This window comes from Ciconia boyciana, chromosome 7 (genome assembly GCF_034638445.1).
Source record: "Ciconia boyciana chromosome 7, ASM3463844v1, whole genome shotgun sequence".
Lineage (NCBI taxonomy): Eukaryota > Metazoa > Chordata > Aves > Ciconiiformes > Ciconiidae > Ciconia > Ciconia boyciana.
The window spans coordinates 67,373,925-67,393,964 of NC_132940.1; the positions used below are offsets into that span (position 1 = coordinate 67,373,925).

The 20,040-nt window shown below is 44.9% G+C and overlaps 3 protein-coding genes across 3 annotated transcripts in view; 2 read left to right on the forward strand and 1 right to left on the reverse strand.

The window, feature by feature from the left end:
* MED12L (mediator complex subunit 12L) overlaps positions 1–20,040 on the reverse strand; it is a 156,918-nt gene that overhangs the window by 43,579 nt on the left and 93,299 nt on the right. The window contains exons 16-20 of the mRNA XM_072867910.1: positions 3,722–3,869; positions 3,013–3,131; positions 1,709–1,852; positions 1,000–1,163; positions 398–529 (exon numbers count right to left, since the gene is read on the reverse strand). Coding sequence (XP_072724011.1) covers positions 398–529; positions 1,000–1,163; positions 1,709–1,852; positions 3,013–3,131; positions 3,722–3,869 — 707 coding nt within the window. The remainder of the gene's footprint in view (positions 1–397; positions 530–999; positions 1,164–1,708; positions 1,853–3,012; positions 3,132–3,721; positions 3,870–20,040) is intronic.
* Positions 6,919–7,932, forward strand: P2RY12 (purinergic receptor P2Y12). The gene has a single exon (XM_072867914.1). It carries the CDS (start codon positions 6,919–6,921, stop codon positions 7,930–7,932), a length of 1,014 nt encoding a protein of 337 aa, XP_072724015.1.
* P2RY13 (purinergic receptor P2Y13) lies at positions 10,774–12,408 on the forward strand. Its single transcript, XM_072867916.1, has 2 exons — positions 10,774–10,828; positions 11,364–12,408. Exon 2 carries the CDS (start codon positions 11,377–11,379, stop codon positions 12,406–12,408), a length of 1,032 nt encoding a protein of 343 aa, XP_072724017.1. The 5' UTR covers positions 10,774–10,828; positions 11,364–11,376.

Sequence of the window (20,040 nt, forward strand, 5' to 3'; positions counted from 1 at the left end):
AAACCGAATCAGCCACATCACAATCTGCGAAAGCAAAGGTGTGTGGGGAGGGGGCCCGATGCTGCGCGGCAGCTGCCTCGGCAGCCGACCCGACGCTGACGGTCCCCGCTTCCCTCGCCCCACGCCTGCTCGCTGCGCGAGCACTGCTTGCTGAAGCAACCCGCTAAGCTAACCACTGCTCCTCCACGGCAGGTACTGGCACAGCGCGAGGACTTCACAGGCTCAGGACCACACGCTGTGCTGCCACGCTGGCACGGGCAGGAGAACTGCACCAGTAAAGGTAAAGCAGCAAAGGCAACGGCGTGTTTTCCACGGAAAGCAAACCGAACTGAAACCACAGCAGCTTGCATCAGTCTACAGGCTAGGCAGCGGTGAGAAAAATCCCGTTACCACCCACCTGAAGAGGTCTCCAAACTTGCTTCTCAGGTGACTACAGGACACGTACAGATCATAGAGGTAAGCTAAAATACACCTTTCTGGGGAGGAACACTCTGAGGGATTAACGACGTGCTTTACCACCCCGCACAACCTGCAAAAATAAAACCATTCTGAGTTCGCTCCCACCCACCTGAGAAACGTGTCTCATATCGTTACATACCATATAAACCCCACCATTAGCTGGGCAACGAGGTGACGGACCTTGCATCTACGGGTTAACGGGGTTCATATGAAGTTTGGTGCCACCTGTGCGTTTGCCCAGGCCCCAGGGAGGACAGGACACAGAGGCACTCGGGCAGCCCAGGGCAGAACGGGGCGAACGGGCAGGAAATCAAGATACACGACTCCCTCCTTTCCCTAGGTTCCAAAGTGTGGACATCCCACCAGCCCCCAGCAGTGGGGAGCAGGCTGCAGAGGGGAGCCATCCGCTCCACTCACCTGCGCTCACTTACAGCCTTCCAATAGCAGCGCGATAGTTGGTCTCACTAGCTGAACCTAAACGCATTTTTTGCCTAAAAGAACACCAAAAATACTTTTTGGAAAATTGTAGCCGCCACAAACCCTTCAAAGACTTGTGCAGTTTGCTCCGAGTTGAGGATGAGGCAGGCATGGTAACGCCGCAGAACGGCGACGATGCAGACGCACAGCCCCGTTGTGTAGCTTCCTGCCAGGCTGGATGACTTCAGCAGCAGCTCTGCCTCCACAACGCTCAGCTCGTTCAACAGCTGAAAATGCGTACACAAAAATAGTGACCTGAAGATAACTTCCAAGTTAAACATGTAAAATGGGGGGGGGGATTAAGGAAAAACTATATAGCAAACAAAAATGAATTCCTTACTCACTACAGAACAAGGCAAAGAGGGAGCAAAATAAACTGTTAAGTATAAAAAACATCCCTCAGAACTGCTCTTCAGAAATACATGGCATTTCTGGCACCCAGATGCTTTACTGTGTAATATGATGGTTCTGTCTGAAACAGTGAAGCCCATCCTAAAATACTTTGTGCGAAAATAATCCAGAATTTTATTAATTTTGAAAGATTTAAAAATAAAATACGTCTATTGATTCTCCATAATTGTCAAAGTAAGGCAGAAGGGGAAGTAGATCTGGCACTCTGTTTCAGAGGTCAGGAAACTGAAACAGATAAAAGTGCATGGCAGCAAATCAGGAGAATTTGCAGTTCAGCTCTTCGGGTTTTTTCCTGGTTTTACTGAAAATGTATCACAGCTTTATCCTGACATAACCCCCCCAAAAGATGAACTCTGTTTACCTGTATTGCAAAGTCTATAAGTCCATTGATATTCAGTGCTGGCTCCATGAGATCAAAGATGAGCTGTATATGGTGAGCCAAGGGAAGATGGTATGATGTTCCTGAGGCAAAACTAGTTATCTGTTCGAGAACATTACTGGAGATCTGTGAAAATAAATGTCAAAAAGTCATATGGTGACTTCTCAGATACACTAGCCCTCCAAAAATCCCATTTTATAACTGCTAATAGCAAGTGACAGCATTTTGCAGATAAAAGCACTAACAAATCATGCATGAGTGTATCTATTACTCTACTATCCTGCAAGTCAGTCATAATGCTGTTTTGTTTGCAAAATTGACAACACAGAAAATGCTGTTCTGCTGCTTTACAGCTCAGTCAAACTGTTCTTAACATCTACAAGACTGATTTTCATTCTGTGGGGTATTTTCCTTTAAAGAAGAGGCAAAATAATTTTTCTTTTCATCTTACTGCATTGTGATTTTTTATTGATGGTTTTCAGATCCTTAATAATATGTTATCCTGCAAACAAAACATGTAATGATTCATTCAAAAGACCAGATCCAAAGATGTCTTATAAAGTAAGTATCAAACCCGTACCTCTCTTACTTTGTTTCTCATGTTAGCCTCTGGTTATTAAAATACGTTTAAAAACAGTAACACCTGACAAAGTGATGAAATCCTATGCCAATACATTTGCATGTTTACAAGTCCTAATATAGACCAGGAAAACTAGGCTTGTCATTTAAAATAACTTATTTATGTTCTCCAGTCAGCCACAGTTTTTTAACAGTAAAGGCTGACTATAAATTCTAATATCCACGAAAGAACAAACTGAATGATGCACCAGCTTCTCAAAGAGACATACTCAGTCCGTTGCACGAAAACACAGAAGAGTTCACTGTCCTTCATAAACACAGATACAGTCACATCTTACATATATGCAAGAGATCGGTTAATAAGTATCTAATTTGCCAACGAGCCCTAAACAATGGTGTTAATGGAAATTTATGTAAAATTTATTTCCAATTTTTCATTAAAAAATCATGACATCTATAATAATCCAGAAAGCTTCTTGCAAAACAAACAAAAACCCCCAAACAAACAAGCCAAACCAAACCCTCAAATATCTCCTGAAGCAGGTATTTTCAAATACCAAGGCAGCATTTTTTCTCTTGCCTTTGAAGAAGCAGTGCACTGAAAATCCTTGGTATATACAAAACACTTCTAAAAATCTCCATTTGCTTCCTATTTGATATCCCTACAGCAGAACGTAAAAGGCTACGATTTTATACAAGGGAAGTACCTGAGATGTCACCTGATGTTGATCGAAATAGGATAGTTGCTGTAGTTTTGTGAACACGGTCTCTAGAGTTGGAAATGCTTCTTGTTTGGTCTTCCTGGCTTTTTGCCCTTCATCCCCAACTTAACAGATAAAAAATTATTTTGGTCATTTAATATTTAATGGAGCCCTAGTAGTTTTGCATTATTACTAATTTAAAAGACAATAAAAATCTTAATAAGCTTTACTCATGACTACATAAACCCCTACTTGCCTCGGTTTTCCATTATACTTGGGACAAATGTACGCCACAGCATGTAACAATATCAAAGCTACTTCGAGGTTATTCCAATGCAAAAAGGCGGCACCCAAGAAAAACTGGAAAACAGTCGTACAGTTTTACTAGGAGGGTAAGGAATATGTATCGCTCGCTGGCCAGTATCTCATATTCCAGGCTTAGCCTAACGCAAGTGTTTACAGCCAAGTGCTTATAATGGAAAATAGGGATTTCTAGGCACAGTGGCCCTTTGCCGTCCTGGCGCGGCCGTAAGGCAGGCCAGCAGACTGCACTTCGTGCGGCGGGACTCTGCTCAGTACTTCACCCAGTGACTGCGAAGGGGATAAAAGCCAAATTACGTGATCAACATGCATGGCTCCAGACAACTCGCTGAGCACCTCACAGCTCCCGTGATCTTCGCTACAGGCTACCATACAGCAGCGTTAAAGCATTTACCACCCATTTCAGTAGTACTCTTCTTATTCAGAATTTTGAGGATGTCTTTGGTAATCTTCTTCAGCTGATGCCTTGCTTCATCACGCTCCTTACCAACACCATAAAGGAGAATCATGCGCTGGTTACACTCATGACTTGAAGATTCATCCTGAAAAGACCAGATATGAGTGAAGACTCTTTTCTTTTTTCTGTCATCGCCTCCAGAAACCCGACCCGAGTAGCCCAGACTGCAAGAAACAATAACTAACTCTTCGTCACAAAAAGCATCTCCTGTGGTTATCAGTGTGGAGGAAACAGTGCCAAATGAAATCACTAAAGAGGAAGGTAAAAATACAGAGGGAAAAAATGTAATCTGATCTTATGAATTCTGTATGTATCTATAAGGACAGAGTCAGACGATGCATATGGATGTCCCCTGGATTGGCATTCAGTAGCAGATTAGTAAATAGAAGACAGATGTCTAGAAACTGTGTGACATTTCTCTTATTATGTACAAGTCCATTGAAAAAAAGATGCAGCCCAACTCCTAAAATTCTGTTCCGCACATCCCAAAGAAATTGAAATGTGTACAGTTTACTTAAACTGTAATGGTTTTATTTGGTCTTTTAATAAAATGTATCATATAATGTTGATGCACTGTATATATAGCTTAAAAACTTGGAGGACTGCTCTGCAAGTCATATAAGGTATAAATATTTTGCTTACCTTCTCCAAACTAACCAATCACTACTTCTTTCAACTGCTTAAAAATTTTTTTAAAAATAAGGCTGTGTAGAAAAGCAATACTAAAGAATCCCAAGGCAAAAAGGTAGTAGGCAGGAGTGCAACTCTACACTCAGAAAAGCTGCACAGTCTTACAAAATACATGCTCTCTTTTAAAAATAGTGACTCTGTTAGTAGGACAAAAGCAGGAAGTAAACCTCTAATTACTTTTAAAAATTCTGTTTCTCTCTCTCTTCTAGAGGAAACAAAAGCAGAAGCACTGAGAGCATCACCTGGAATTTGCAGCTGTCTCTGGCTAAGAAACCAGTTCAAAGGCAGAGGAAGGGCTAAGTCTCCGAACTGGGATGCACAGCTGCTCCTCCAGCCTCTCCTTGCTCCGTGGGATTTACGCGTGAGCACTCCTGCCCGCTCACACGGTGAAGAGCTAGAGGAACTGCGAATGGCCCTCCGTCAGCAACACTAGCTTCCCATCACAGGAAATACCCAAGCGTTTCATCGCTTCTCAACAGCGCACTACGGTAATCTTCTCCTTGATTTTGGGGTGGGGGGACGGTGTCTGATTTTGCATGCTTAGGGAGTACTTATTTAATTAGGATCAGACTTGGCGGCTGAATCCGTTATGTGCTTCAAAGCATAAGCCAATTTATTTCTGTCTTACAGATAGAAATAAAACTTTGCAGCTCTGTAAGGAAGACATCAGGGATGTTTGGGCATTGGCTGACAAAGCACCAACTCCCCTGAGTGCCTTATTTTACAAAGGCAGAGATCATACAGAAATATAGCAATTTTTACAATTGCATCGCTACACACCTGGAAGTTACTCCTTTTGAAAAGCAACACTGACTGATTCAACATCCCTGCCTGGCTTTCCCAGGCAACCAGTTTGGATCAGACCTGATCTGATCAAGGTTTTTGGACTAAGGGCAACAGTTTTCAGCCCAGCCCCTGTTACCAGTTACGTGGCTGCCAGCCGCTCAGTGTTTGTGGATGACTGGCCGGCCGACGCGCTCTTGTTTTCGTGGTAAGAGCGGGCTCGGAGGGACGCAGCGCTGCGCAGGGGTCTCAGCAGCGACTTCACGCAGGCGCTCGCTGCAGGGCATGGGAGGCTGCAACTCCTGCGCAACTCCTGCGTGTTGGCTCAAGTCAGTGAAGTCTTAAAGTTATTTGCAGCACCAGTAAAGCAACTGATTTAGGACAATGACAGGATAAACCGTCAAACTAGAAGTAAAGGCATTCGTGAATACCTACATAAATAAAGCTACAAATAACTTCAGACTTTGCTGGCAAATGTGTAACCACTGAAGTAACGACACCATTAGCTGTCCAGGTGCTAATATGTAGGGTTGAAGAGCAGGTACTCCTCTCCCACTTTCTTCCCCTTGGAAGCAACAAACTGGGACTTTGTGGGATGCCACATCCATCCCTTGAGTAGCCGGGTGAAATGGCAATGGCCTGCGAGCAGCTGTTCCTGGGATCCGAGCAGGGGCAGGGAGGGGAAGGCAGAGATCATCTTCAAGGACAACCAAAAGCAAGGCTAAAATAACACCGCTGGGAGAGACAGACGGCCAGCCAAGCAGAAATAGAATGAAAAGGGGCATTTGCTTCCTTTTACTTCAGCCTGGCACTGTTAAATCTGCAGTCAAAACGAGTTTCGATGCTATCCCTTTCCGCACTGGGGAAGATGCAGAAAGGGACGCTCCGCCCTCCTCCCTGGGAGGAGAGAGGCAGTTTGGGCAGACGTGTGTCAGACGAGCAAAATCGCAGCCCAGCCAGCCCGTATGCGGCACAACGGCCTCACCGAGCGTGCCACCGCAGCCCTTCCACCCCACGCAGACCCGTGGCCCTCCCCAGCTCCTCTGCCGCCAGGCCATTGCCCAAGGCGGCGCAGCCGGGTCGAGCCCAGCCAGGCCAGAGCCCGCAGCCTGCTGTAACGCCAGCGGCAGGGCCGCGGGGGCCGGGAGGTCCACGCCAGGGCCGCCAGCCCCGCACCGCAGCCAGCGAGAGCTGCGCCGTCACCAGCACGCTCGCACCAGGGAGCGGGCGGCACACGGCCGGCCGCGCCGCCCCTGCAGCCCACCGCCACGCCGGCCCCTTGCCCACCCCTGCAGCGCGGGTCTTGGGGAAGCCGTGTGGGAAGCTGAGGAGGCTGGTTAGGATGGAAGCTCAGGAGGTTAGGATGGAGGGTCACCTCAGCATTTCAGTCACGGAAGATCAAACCAGACCACCTTACAAACACGGCTACATCTAGTGCTCTTCTGTAGAAACCTCGGTAAAATAAACCTCGGTACCTACGTTTACCTACATCCTCGGTAAAATAAACCACAACTTACAGCAGTCAAAATCCCCAGATAAATGTTCCCAACACCAAAATTAAAAGTAGACTAAAAGGGTTGAAGTCTTATGACAGGTACAACTCTCAACTTCATTTTTCTTCTTCTTTGTTCTTACAGGGAGGGGGAAAAGACAAAGTGCAAATGAAAGCCAACTTCAGCCACTCTAGAAACGACAGCAACTGCACCAGCGATAACAAAATCAGTCAAGTCATTTTTCCTTTGCTTTATACAATTCTGTTCCTGGTGGGTATCACCATGAACGGCCTGGCAATGTGGGTCTTTTTTAAAATATCCAGTAAATCCAATTTCATCATCTTCCTCAAGAACACTGTCATTTCTGACCTCCTCATGATCTTGACTTTTCCATTTAAAATCCTTAGCGATGCAAAGTTGGTATCATGGGTACTGAGAGGATTTGTGTGCCAGGTCACCCAGGTTGTATTTTACTTCACCATGTACATTAGCATTTTGTTTCTTGGTCTAATAACTATCGATCGCTACCAGAAAGCCACTTCGCCGTTCAGAACATCAACACCAAGGAGCCTTTTAGGTGCCAAGATCCTGTCCACAGCAATTTGGGTATCAATGTTTGCTCTTTCATTACCCAACATGATTCTAACGAACAAGAAGAAAACGCCTAAGAACGTAAAAAAGTGTGCTCTCCTGAAATCTGAGTTTGGCTTAGTCTGGCACGAAATTGTAAACTATATTTGTCAACTTATCTTCTGGGTTAATTTAGCAGTCATAGTTGTATGCTACATACTCATAAGTAAAGAACTGTACAAATCCTATAAAAGGACAAGACGCACAGGAAAGGCATCCAAAAAGACTGTAAATCTGAAGGTTTTCATCATTATCGCAGTGTTCTTCATTTGTTTTGTGCCGTTCCACTTTACTAGAATCCCCTACACATTGAGCCAAACAAGAGACGTTTTTGAATGCTCTGCTCAGAACACCTTGTTTTACTTGAAAGAGAGCACGCTGTGGCTGACATCGCTGAATGCTTGCCTAGATCCATTCATATACTTTTTCCTCTGCAAATCATTTAGAAAGTCCTTGCTAGACACGCTGCGCAAGCACACAGCATCGTCAGAACTCAGAGCACGGATAAAGGAGCAGAACGAAGGAGATGACACAGACGAGACACCACTCTAGAGCTAAGAACTACCCATACCCCTTCTTGGCCGCATATGTTTATTGGTGGGCGGAAGCAGCACCTATCCTGCGGAAGAATATCTAGAATTTCACCGACTTCTTTAGAAATTGTCCCACAGATGAAGCACAAGCACCCTGGAACCAACATCACTGCTTGCAAAAATGGTGAAACTAGAAAGCTTGAATAAAACAAGAGCACCACCTGATCACAACCTCTGTACTCGCCAGAATTGTTAGGAAGAAGTTGGAACTTATAGTTGGAGCTGTGAGGAAAAATTAGAACAGAGTCATGAAATGCTACAGATGAGATTATGAACTGCAAAGATTTTGCAGAAATAGCTTAACTTGGGCCAGAGTAAAGTCCATGACAACACAAGATCTGGGAAATGCAAATAAAATCCACAGTAAATATGATTTTTAAATACAGGGAGTCGTCACCTTGTATGCAACTGGTAGACAAACAGAAATATAGGAGATACGTAGACAAGCTGTTTATCTGTGCAGATTTTTGGTAACAGAATAACATTTTGCTTATCTCATTATATGCTTGCTATTCTTAATCCATTGACCAATAATTAATATTTGTATGTCAGAGGAAATTACTTCATAATCAGGCTTATCTTGATGTGAGTTAAATCTTCAAATATTTCACCTTACTATATGAATAAACAGAAATGTACACTTCTGTAGAGAACAATGCATTATATTAGAAAATATACAAAGACTCAATTTACAGAATACTTAGATCTTAGGGAAAGAAAGGCTCATGGTAAAATCTTTACTGATTATTAAGGGCAGCTTTTTTGCACTATATGAAAAATTTAACCACTCCCCCTTTTTCATTTGGAAAAGTTGAAAAAAAACCAAACCAGGGAAGTATTTTCAGGTACACAACATTTTCAGGTATCATAACAACCACACATGAAAAGGAGCCTACGCTATTGTAATAAATTATGGTTCATTTATCATCCCTGCAAAGCAGCTCCAATTCAGAAATATGTTTCACCATCATGCAAGAGCTCAGCCCTGCCAAAAGCCATTGCCTGTCTCCCCTTCTCCGGTACTTATCTGTGCCTGGCAGGGCACCGGGCGTTTTTGCGACCCATATCCAATTTCCTAAAAAGTTAAAAGACAGTTCAGTTACTTTAGCACTCAGCCTTAGAGTTTATGCATCTCTTATAACCTGCCTGGATGAATAAAATATTTTACAAAACGCTTTGTGCCCCGCTTATGCCGGTATAGGCACCAACACTGATTACAATCAGTAACTGGGTTTCACCACAGAAAAGAGGGCACCATTATTTCCCTGGAACCAGCGCTGCGGGTCACTCCAGAGCACTCTCCACAACCAGCCCCACGGGGCCCAGGACTGATCAGCTCCAGCTGATGCCCAGGAGGGAAGCGTCAGATGCCCCACTTCCACCCAACGCTCACTCCCCACATTTTTTGTACCTACATATGGAGAGAGTGGCAGTTATCTGGCAGATGCTCTTCCTGACCAGGTGAGCTGTTCAGACAATAGACAGTACAGCTACCTGTGCACCGTACAGCAGTCCCCGACAGGACAGGCAGAGGCACTGAGTACTGCCTCTTTCAGTTGGGAACAGCGTCAAGAAGTCAGTTTGGAAGAAAACGTGGAAGATGCTGCCTTGGACATGAGTCCTGGGGCATTGCAATGGATCGTCTCAGCTTTATACAGTCCCCGATGCATGAACAGAAGCCGGGTCAGGCAGCTAGGGACATGTCACGCTGATGACCGTGGCGAGGGTGACCTTCATGCCGGTCATCCTCAAGGCTCTTTGCTCTCTGCCAGCCATTTAATACCGACATCAGCATGCACACCTGCACTACACACTACACCTGTATCTACAACCAAAATGTAGATACTAACGCACAAACTTACTGTCAATACAGCTGCAGCAGCCTGAGAACCTCAAAAAGCAATCCACGTCTGCCCACAAAAGGATGGCTTGAACGTGAGCCATTTCGCACATGGCAGCAAGCAAGGAGCCAGAACCCTAAGTCACACCAGCTGACAGGAAAATACAAGACAAATCACGTGACTCAGTTAAACTTATACCAAAAGTTCTGTTTACAGAGCAATGCACTAGATTCCAACATTATACATAATAAACACATAATAAATACAAAGCATACCATGCAGCGGCAGCAGCTTCTGCCAGCACCAGAAAGTGGCTGTAACCAGCACGCTGTATCACCTGGCTACCTTGATGCCAAAATAAACCAGAAATCCCATTCTGGAGATCAAAAGTCAAGCTCAGGTCCACGTGTCAGTATTAACAGGCTACAGAGGGAGCGTACAGTTTCTGCATATGTCGGTGCACGTGATTTTGTAGCTGAGTAACCCCTTGTTAAGGGTGGCTCTGAGCAGACTTTCTGGTCACGCATTTGACGACGACTAGAACAGGGGAATTCACACACACAAACAAGAACTCAGAGCTACATATGAGGATTATCCTGGAAAACTGTCAGGAAACACCGTGTTTGTTCATCCCACCTCTCTAAAGGAGCCAGTTGGTAATGGCACAGTGTAGGTGCCATCAGGTCTGCCCCACACAAACAAAAAGCCAGAAAATGTGTCTGTCTCGATGGATATGGTCACTTTTTTCTTTATTCGTATAGCAGAAGGTAGCGTACTTTCTGACAGAGAGCAAAAGGAAGAGCGAAAAGCAACAAGCAAACATGATTAACGAACTCAGGCAATACACAAAAATGAGGAAGGAAACACAGTACACCAACAGAAAAAGTCTCATCTTTCTACACATTTCCCCATTCTTAATACTTTGCTCAAGGCTTCTGTCAGCAGAGGAACGGCGGATGACCCAGAGATAGCCAAAGAATCCTCTCTGAAACAGTTGCTGCCAGGTTTGCTCAGGTACTTGCATGATCGGAGCATTCACATGGTGTGATGGGGCACTCGGTCATCTGGCTTTCAGATGTAAGAGGCTGATAACCAGCAGTGTGCATCTTATCTTGAAAGTGTTATTTAAATCTGTGCTGAGAAAGGAAAAATGGTGTGTGCTTGGTAAGAAATACCAGAAGTTGCTTCCCCAGAAGCACCTTGCTCTGGGGCCACAACTGTAAAATTTCTGTTCAACGTTTACATGGAAATGTATTTTAAGACAAACGGTGCTCTAGGCACTCTGCTGTGATACCTTGCTATTATATTATCTTAGGCCTCCATAATGAATATATAGCATTTTAACTTTTCATTAGATGTTCGTTTGTAAACAACTTAAACTTAGGCAAAGATTTAGATTTTCTATGAACTAGAAGAGAAATCGCTCGGTCTATTTAATGCATGTTCAGGTTTTGTGTTTATTTGTGTAAACCTGCCAGTTGCTGTAAGGAACATTTAATTTTAAATACAGAATGTTATGTTCATGTTTTCTCTCTCCTTTTCACCCAAGTCTATTTCAAACAATGGGAGACTTTGCAAACAAGAGTATTGCCAGTAACTCCAGTGGAGCACCCTCCTCTGCACCGTGCCACCGAGACACCACAGTCACCCACCTGGTCTTCCCAGTGCTGTACACACTCGTCTTCCTTCTGGGACTCGTTCTGAACAGCCTGGCTTTTTGGGCTTTCTTCCATATTCCAAGCACATCAACTTTCATTGTCTACCTGAAAAATATCTTAGTTTCTGATTTTATAATGACCCTGATGCTTCCTCTGAAAATCCTGACGGACTCTGGCCTGGGACCCTGGCAGCTCAAAGCCTTTGTCTGTCGCTTCTCAGCCGTAGTATTTTATGACACCATGTATATTAGCATAGTGCTCCTTGGGCTCATTGCCTTTGACAGATTTCTCAAGATTGTGAGACCTTTTGGGAAGTTCTGGGTGCAAAACCTGACCTCAGCAAAGATCCTTGTGGGTCTTGTCTGGCTCTTCTTCTTTGTTCTCTCTCTGCCTAACATGATCTTATCGAACAAGAAAGCAACACCCCAATCTGTGAAGAAGTGTGCCTCGTTGAAGAATTACTTCGGACTCAAATGGCACGAAGCTGTCAATTATATCTGTCAGTTCATCTTCTGGACTGTTCTCATCCTCATGTTTCTATTTTATATAATTATTGCCAAAAAGGTATACGAGTCTCATATAAAAACACAGAAGAAAGACAACAGAACCGAAAAAAGGATCAAGGGGAAAGTATTCATCATTTTTACTGTGTTTTTCTTATGCTTTGCCCCCTTTCATTTTAGCAGGGTTCCCTATACTCTGAGTCAAACGACCACCCGAATGGACTGCCGTCTGCAGAACCAGCTCTTTGTCGCAAAAGAAAGCACTCTGTGGCTGGCTGCCACAAACGTCTGCATGGACCCCCTGATATATATGTTCTTGTGCAAACCATTTGTAGAAAAGGTTTTATGCAGGAGAGTAAAGACACTTCGGAAAACAGTTCATACAAACCCAAAAACCGAACTGGACACACAAATGTCTGCTACTGAATCTTGATTCTGCAGCTTCACGCTCTACAGCCTCTGCATGTTCATAGAGAAGTTAAGAAATAATTTGTTTTACTTCTGCTGTAGGAAATGAAAGGGCTGTTGTACTGTAATATTAATACTTAATAAAACAGCACAATGGATTTCCCTATTTATGCTTGCTGCTTAGCCTTAACAGGCAAAAAGCTGTCAGCTGCCAGCCCTGTTCTAACACCGATCCTCCCCTGGGCTGCGCTCTCATGGACACCACCACTGCCAACCGAAGCTGTGGAAGCCCAGCCGTGTCTTGGTTGTGCCTGCCCAGCCACGGTACTGCTGTGCTCACACCACAGAGACCTGTATTACCCTGGAGTCATTCATGCGACTTCCCAGCCATAACCACATTGGTCTGAATAGAAAAATAGCATCGATGATGCATAAAACTACCAATGATCAGTTTGTAGTCTTGCATGGCTGTGCTGGCTCTGCAAAGCTAACAAGAACAGAGGTTTTTCTGATTTGGTCACTAAACCATGTCCGCCTCACAGAATACAAACAAACCGTAGCCTGTGAATTGAAATACCTTCATATATCTTAAGACACTCCACAGAATAATTCTATCCGCTTTAAACAAAAAAACCTTACTTGTTAACACGTAAGTACCTTACTGACTATGGCTGCTTCTAAGGGCAATTTAGCTTTATTTGGGATTAAAGCCCAGAGCTGTTGATTTTGTATGTCAGTAGTTCTTACACTGGGTGTCAGCTCGGCTGGCACGTCGCGGGGCTGGGAAGAGGAGGAACCGTACTTGACAGAGGGAAGGAGGACTCGGTCCCTCCCCGTCCCTACCCACCTCTCTCACACCCGTAATTACTTTCCTACTGCCTACGCTGTTTCACCATCCTTCCTCTCCACTCCCAGCGGGGACTTTGGTGGAGGACGCAGTTGGCGGTACCCCAGAGTCCCCCCGGAGCACGCTCCTCACCGAGGCCAGCAGAAGACCCAGGACTGCTTCCCCTGCACAGGGCACCCCAGAGCCACGCAGCATTCACCCCTCCCCTACCACTCACCAGAGGGGAACACCCAGAAATGTCCCCCTTGGTGGCACGTTCACCCTTCCCAGTCCCAACGGTGGGCAAAGAGAAGGCAGCAAGCAACACCGCCTAATCCTCCCCTCCCAGAAAATCCCTCTCTGCCCAGCTCACTGCACCACTCGCAGAGCTCTCCCTTAGCTATCCCACAGGGAAAGTCCAAATGGACTGTGCCTAAAGAGAAACTGCTTTCTAATCAAAAATCCTGGAATTTATTTCACTATTTTAAGACATGAAAGAGATACCAACCATTTAATGACTCCAACTCTACAAAGAATATTAAAAAACCCTGAAATTTACCTTAGCTCTCAGCAATGCTTCCTTGCTTCTCAAACAATACGTTCCTACTGCTACTTGTCCCCCGATGTACCTGCCACTCCGGAGGACTCCCTCTGCATCACGCGCTGCTCAGGTGACATGGCATTGCAGAAGGGGCCTCAGGGAAAGCTCCACAACTTGCACTCTTCCATCAGCTCTATCGCTTGTTGTACCTCCCATCACCCTTCCTGCCTCCCGCCCCGTACCCGGACACTCATCTCCTGCTGCTTCGTGACCCTGCGGAGCTGAAGCGTGAGTCCCCAGCACCTTGCTGAGAAAACATTCTCGTCCCTTGTTAACAAACTTCACTTCTGCTCAAGCTCCCCTGCTAGCTTTATGCCTTCTCACACATGCCAGACACTTTGATCACCACTTGATTGCTATTTTTAGAAATTAAATATTTACAGCAGCCTAATACAATCGCACAGGTTGCTCCACACAGCCTGATTTTTTCAAAGCTGTTTTTAGATTACTGCGCATTAATTACATCTGCCTTTGGGATTCCCCAGCCTCTGCCACACAGGTAGATGTATGTCTTATTTAGCAATTTCCACTCACTGTATCTTCTTCACTAGGCATGTTACATACTTTCCATAAGTGTAACACCCTTTTACAACTGCAAACTGAACTAATTCCCAATCAGCTTCCAGCTGGTTCCAAACTTCCCTGTAAATCAACATTTTCTCAAACAGTGTCTTCCTCTCAGGATTAAATGCTATTCAGGAATTAATTCCTCTCTCCCCACACACATACAGTGTTTAACAGGATTAACTTAGCTACTTCAGTAAAAGTAAATATATTAAATTCTTAGCTGCTAAAATACCACTTTAGCAACTGCTTAAAGAAATGCACAAGGAGTCTGAAAATGTTTCTCAGCCTGTTGACAAGGCACAGCAATTAAGGCAGTGCCCAGAGCTAAGCATCAGGAGGAGAGGGTTTGTAAAGCAGCTGTGATCTTCCACCAGGCAGGTGCCCACGGAAACCTGTGCTCCTGAGCTTTGGGTGTAGTAGGGAAGAATTCAGCACGAAACTTTGCGGCTCGGTCCTCCCTCTTCCAAATGAATCACACCAGCATAGCTAATACAGAGGTCCCAGGACTCTCAGCACAGAGTTACATCCAGCTCTGGATTTGAAAGTGGAACTCCGGCCTGTTTTTGTGGTTATTACAAAGACAGACAGTAACATAAAATGAGCAATACGGCAGTGACAAACTATGAAAATGCTCAAGAACAGAAAACTTATTCCACTGTGGAAGTTTTTTTTATTTTCTCATTTCTCCTGCTTGTAATACAAGGCTCATTTGGCGCTGTGCACAAACACATACTGGCAGCACGCACAGCTAAGTACTAAGAGCCTGCATGGAAGGGTGGGTGTAACCACAAAATGGGCTGAGTTGCTCCTTAAATAAGGGGTGTGCCAAAGGTTTCAGAGGAGTCTTAATCATCTGTTTTTCAGCTGCTGCTTCTTAGGTAGGTAAAAGGGAGCCAGAGTTACCAGACTCTGTAGCAGAGAAACACAAGGTGACTGCAAGGATAGGACATCTGGTTGATCCACTTACGGAAAAAAAGTCCCCTAAATTCTAACATTTGGGATTTTGCACTGGTTTCTGCAAGGTTTTAGATCCCTGCCTCCAGGTGCAAGTAAGAATCACAACAGTTAAAATGCCTCAAAGTTTAGGTCTCTGCTTTTTAAAGCTCAAACAAAAATAACCAAAGCAATATTTTATATTTTACACCTGACCAAAATGGAGACATGTTTTGAGAACAGACTTCCCTTGGAGATGAGGAAGCCATCACCCTAGACCACAGGTAAAGAGTACCAGCAGCATGCCACAGAAAGCTGCTCTTCTGGGCTCCCCAGATTTCTCTAGTGCACTCAAGGCATTTACATTATTCAGTAAAGTTTACCAGCATATTCAATACAACAGTCACCATTTTTCCAAATCTGATTTTTTTCCCAACTGAACTCGGAAAGGCTGGTACTGACACTCATGCCCCAGGAGCTGCTAAGAGAAACCTTTGCTTTTCCGAGATTCAGCAGTTGTACAGGAGAGAGCAAACGCATGTAACATTGCCACCTGACGCATGCTTACTCCAGTCCATCACCACCACGAGGCAGCAGCAGGGCTTCTCCTTTCCACAGCCCAATGTTCATTTGCTCGGCTTGTCTACGCTCCAGACTAGAAGCAACAGACAACCTAGAAACTGGAAAACTGGCACCAGGCCTTAAACTTGTTCAGACAAATGAACCTTATTGCAGGCTCCTATGGTCCAGGATTCACACAAAAACTATCAACACTTATTCTAAACATTTTTACAGGTTGTTGGGTTCCCAAAAGGGGAACTATAGGGCACCAGGCAGTCGAGTTTTGTAGGAAATCAATCTTATTTGGGTACACAAAGGCTTACATATATTTCTTTGTATTTTTTATTTTACTTGCGTTTCAGAAAAAGGAAATATACCTTTGCCTAATATACCATCTAGCCTTCCAGATTTTGTATTGTACTGCCTCTCCTCAGAGGGACAGCAAGTTAATTCCTGAATGCCTAAAGACAAATTCTGCACTTCACACACATCCCGACTCTCCGGCACAGCGATACACATCCCTCCATCAAGGCTCCTACAACCCTGAGTACTGAGAAAACTCTCATAACGTACAGCAGTACTTCAATTAATTAGAAATGCAAAACAACAATTTACATCATGAACAAGAGCTGGGAAGCCAAGTCGAGCAACCAAGATATTACCCATAGGACTGCCCACAAACACACAGAGCCACCAGGCTGCATGTGAAAACTAAAGGCACCAGAAGAGACCTAAGTCTATAGACAGGATCAGCCAGCCAAGGTGTGTAACTTCAGGTAACCTGTCAACATGATGCGAGGAACTCGAGGACAGAGGAAAAAAAAGAAACAAGCTTTTTAAAAGTCAGTTCTTAATGAGCTCCTTTCCTCCCTCTTTCCCTTTTAGTGACAGCCATCAAAACCATGATAGAAGTAAACCACGTAAGGAAAGGGGAAGCGTCAAACTCTTCCAAGACACTTCCACTGCCAAAAGCACCTCCATCTTGCACATCTGAAGGTAAAACGCTGGAGGAATCATCCCAGTGTTGCAAGCTCTGATCATCCTACCACTTTTCTACGTTTAAAAGAAAGAAAAAGCCAGTCTCAGATATTATCCAGGTGGCTAATCTGCTTTAAAAATAACCCTGTAGTTGGTACTGCTAAATAAGATAGTAAAGGAGTTTTAGAATTAAGCAACCCAATAATTGCTGTAATAACGTTGTTCAGGCTCTTATGAAATCTGAGAATTGCTCTCTAATCACCAGAATACAAAAAGGGACATCCAACCTTTAAATAATGTGAACAATAGTAAAGTTACAGGTTAGCTTTCAGCTTTTCTTTACATCAGAGCTTCGCATTTCTTTCGCGCTGTTTTTACGACAAGCTCCTTAGCATTGTCTCTTCCTGCGGCAGCTAGTCCTGACTTGCTCCAGCCTGAGAACAGTCAAACAACACGTCTGAATTAAAAGCCTGCTAGGGGATGCTATGACAGTGGTTTCTAACCCATTAAGTTTTGCCGATACACCAAAATACAGAGATTTTAAAGAAAAGTTAATGTGCCACAGTACCACATTCAAAAAATAAACAAAACAAAACACCATTCTCATGTGGATTTTATGAATCTGTTTATTATTTGACAACTGTTAACACAAACTTTGGTGTGTGTACTCCACAGAGTACCAACTATTAAACACTTGGGTCTCTGTAAGAAATTAAATTATATTTTTTAGACATTTCAGTTTTCACTTCTAATTTCTTCCCTTCTTCCCCACGACACCTCCTGCACCACTGTTTCTTAGACCACAGCCTAAGACAACACCATCATGAGAAGTGCCTGAAGAACAACAGTGCAAATCAAACCATAACGCACTGTCGTGCCGTGCCTTGACTGAAGCCCGCAGGACTGAGACCAGAGGAGCAGACACAGCTGCCAGCACCACCCCAGGGTCGGAACTGTGCCCCACACCAGGGACGCAGCACAGCACCCGGCTTGGGAGCGCGTGGTCTTGTGCAAAACACAAGTCAAGCGTGTAAAACTGCTGTTTATGACCTATCTGCAAATCTGCTTCCACCCCTCAGCTACGGCACTCAGACTTCCAGGTTCCCAAGGCGCTGGTCCCAGGCGTCTGCTGTTCCTCAGAACAGAGACAGGAGCTTATCGCTCCCACGGCTGAGGGGCATGATGTCAGGCGCTCTGTGCAGAGAAACACTGGAAGCAAGACCAACACAGTGTGGATGCTTTGTTCAGTGCCCAAGCTGTGAAGTCTCTGCTCCTCTAAGGACCTCTGACACTGGAATTTTGGGTTGTCCAAACATCCCAGAGAAGGACCATCTATTACGAGATATCTCAATGGAAGAGAGAGGTGGATTTCTCCTGCAGCTTCTGCAATATTCCCCAGAAACATCAAACAGAGGTCTTCTCTTCAGGAAACCTGAAGGACTACCTATGTGGCCTGCAACAAGCAGGTGTCCACCGTGGCATCTGGATGAGTGTTCGGACATAGCTCTTGAAAGCCCAGTTTCTGAAAGACAGGAATTTTGAAGAGTCTAATCCCAGCCAATTTTCAAGAAGCCAGCATGAGAACCCAGCTTCATTCAACTCTCCCTCGTGAAGAGTCATCCAGAGACAGGACACAGCTTGACAGCACCAGGACTGGGAGCCCTGTTCACATCACTAATCTCCAGGGCCCATGTGCCTACTGGCAGCAAGTCACTTACAAGCTAGCCTGATCCCCAAGTGGCTCCTTGAAAGGATGCAGTATCTGAGGGGTGAACTGAACAGTATCAAATGGGAAATTGGCCTGAGGCACGTGGTGAAGATAATCGGTGCACAGCAGTCACAGACCATGACACTACTCAGCTACACCTAGTACAGGAGTCCTTTGCACAATCAGGCCCCACAAGATACAGACAGAAAATCACCACTGGTAATACCCGTAGGAAAAGATCTAGAAGAAGTCACCTTGTCAGACCTAAACTCACAGAGCTCTAACACAGGCACTGACAGGTCTACGTTGCAGCAAAGCCAAAGAATAGACCTTTGGACAATGGTTGTTTTACCAGTGATAACTGGAGAGGAGACCACAGTGGTGAAAAAGTGGTGCTAAGGTAAGATGCAAAGCTGAGTATAAACAGGTCTGACTCCAGCGTCAAACATCTGGTATTGGGGAAGAGATCTGAGAAATTCCCAGAAGGGCAAAGAAACAAAGGAAGAGATTTAAATTAAATCCCCCAAATTCTCAAAAGGAAGGAGATGAGGCCAACCCCAAAATCAGCACAGAGTTTGCACAGCACCCTGTCCTCAGGTAAACCAGACTGTGCTGAAAGTCAACCAAAGAGCTCAAAGTACGAGGCCCACCCAGATATTCTCATAGCCCTGGAGCCTCCCAGCTACCGCACAGCCACAGGAGAAAGGGCAAGACAGTCAAAGAGCCTTGTACGCTCCCCAGAGGAAGAATGAGGCTTCCACTTAATGGAGAGCAGACAGTAATTTACAGATATAGGAGTGAAACACCTCAAGAGAGATTTAATACCGAGAAATCGAGCTGTTTGTGTGGCTATGCACTGAGCTGTACCATACCTGAGCTGCGCTAACTGATAGCATTTACCACCGTATCGCAGGGTGGCTCTCACCGCCTTCTCCACGGGATAACTTCTCAGCTCAAAGGAGCAGCCTACAAGACCATCAGTCAGGCACATAGTCCCGTCTTACACAGGCTCCACCGAGAAGAGAGAACCAGGTCACCACAAGTAACGTTAGGGTGGAAAATGACTGAAAGCCGCTGAGGAGGTGAACCAAAGCTTGGAAGGAAAAACAGAAGGCATCATTAGCCTAGAAACAGGACAAGCAGTTGAGAGGGGAACGAAACACAAGCAGCTGCTAAACACTGGAGCACAAGGGACAGCTGAAAGAAGGTGAAATGGTGGCTGGCACACAGTCTATGTAGCCATGTGCAAGGTCTGAGAGAAGTAGAGACTTCGTCAAGTCTCCTCTGCCTAACTGCAGAAAAAGCCTTCTCCCTCCTCAGGTGATGTGATGTGCGCACTCCAGCACGTGCATGCAACAGGGACCATCACTTAATGTCAAAATATCCAGCTCCTGAGATCAGTTTTGCAGCTTGTAGTAAAGCTAAAAATATGACAGAAGTGTAACACGTGTTCCTGCTGGCTTCACTTGCATTATCTGTTTTG

Bases quoted from the DNA above. Each gene is read 5' to 3' on its own strand.
- P2RY12 (XM_072867914.1), top strand. From the start codon at position 6,919: ATGAAAGCCAACTTCAGCCACTCTAGAAACGACAGCAACTGCACCAGC.
- P2RY13 (XM_072867916.1), top strand. From the start codon at position 11,377: ATGGGAGACTTTGCAAACAAGAGTATTGCCAGTAACTCCAGTGGAGCA.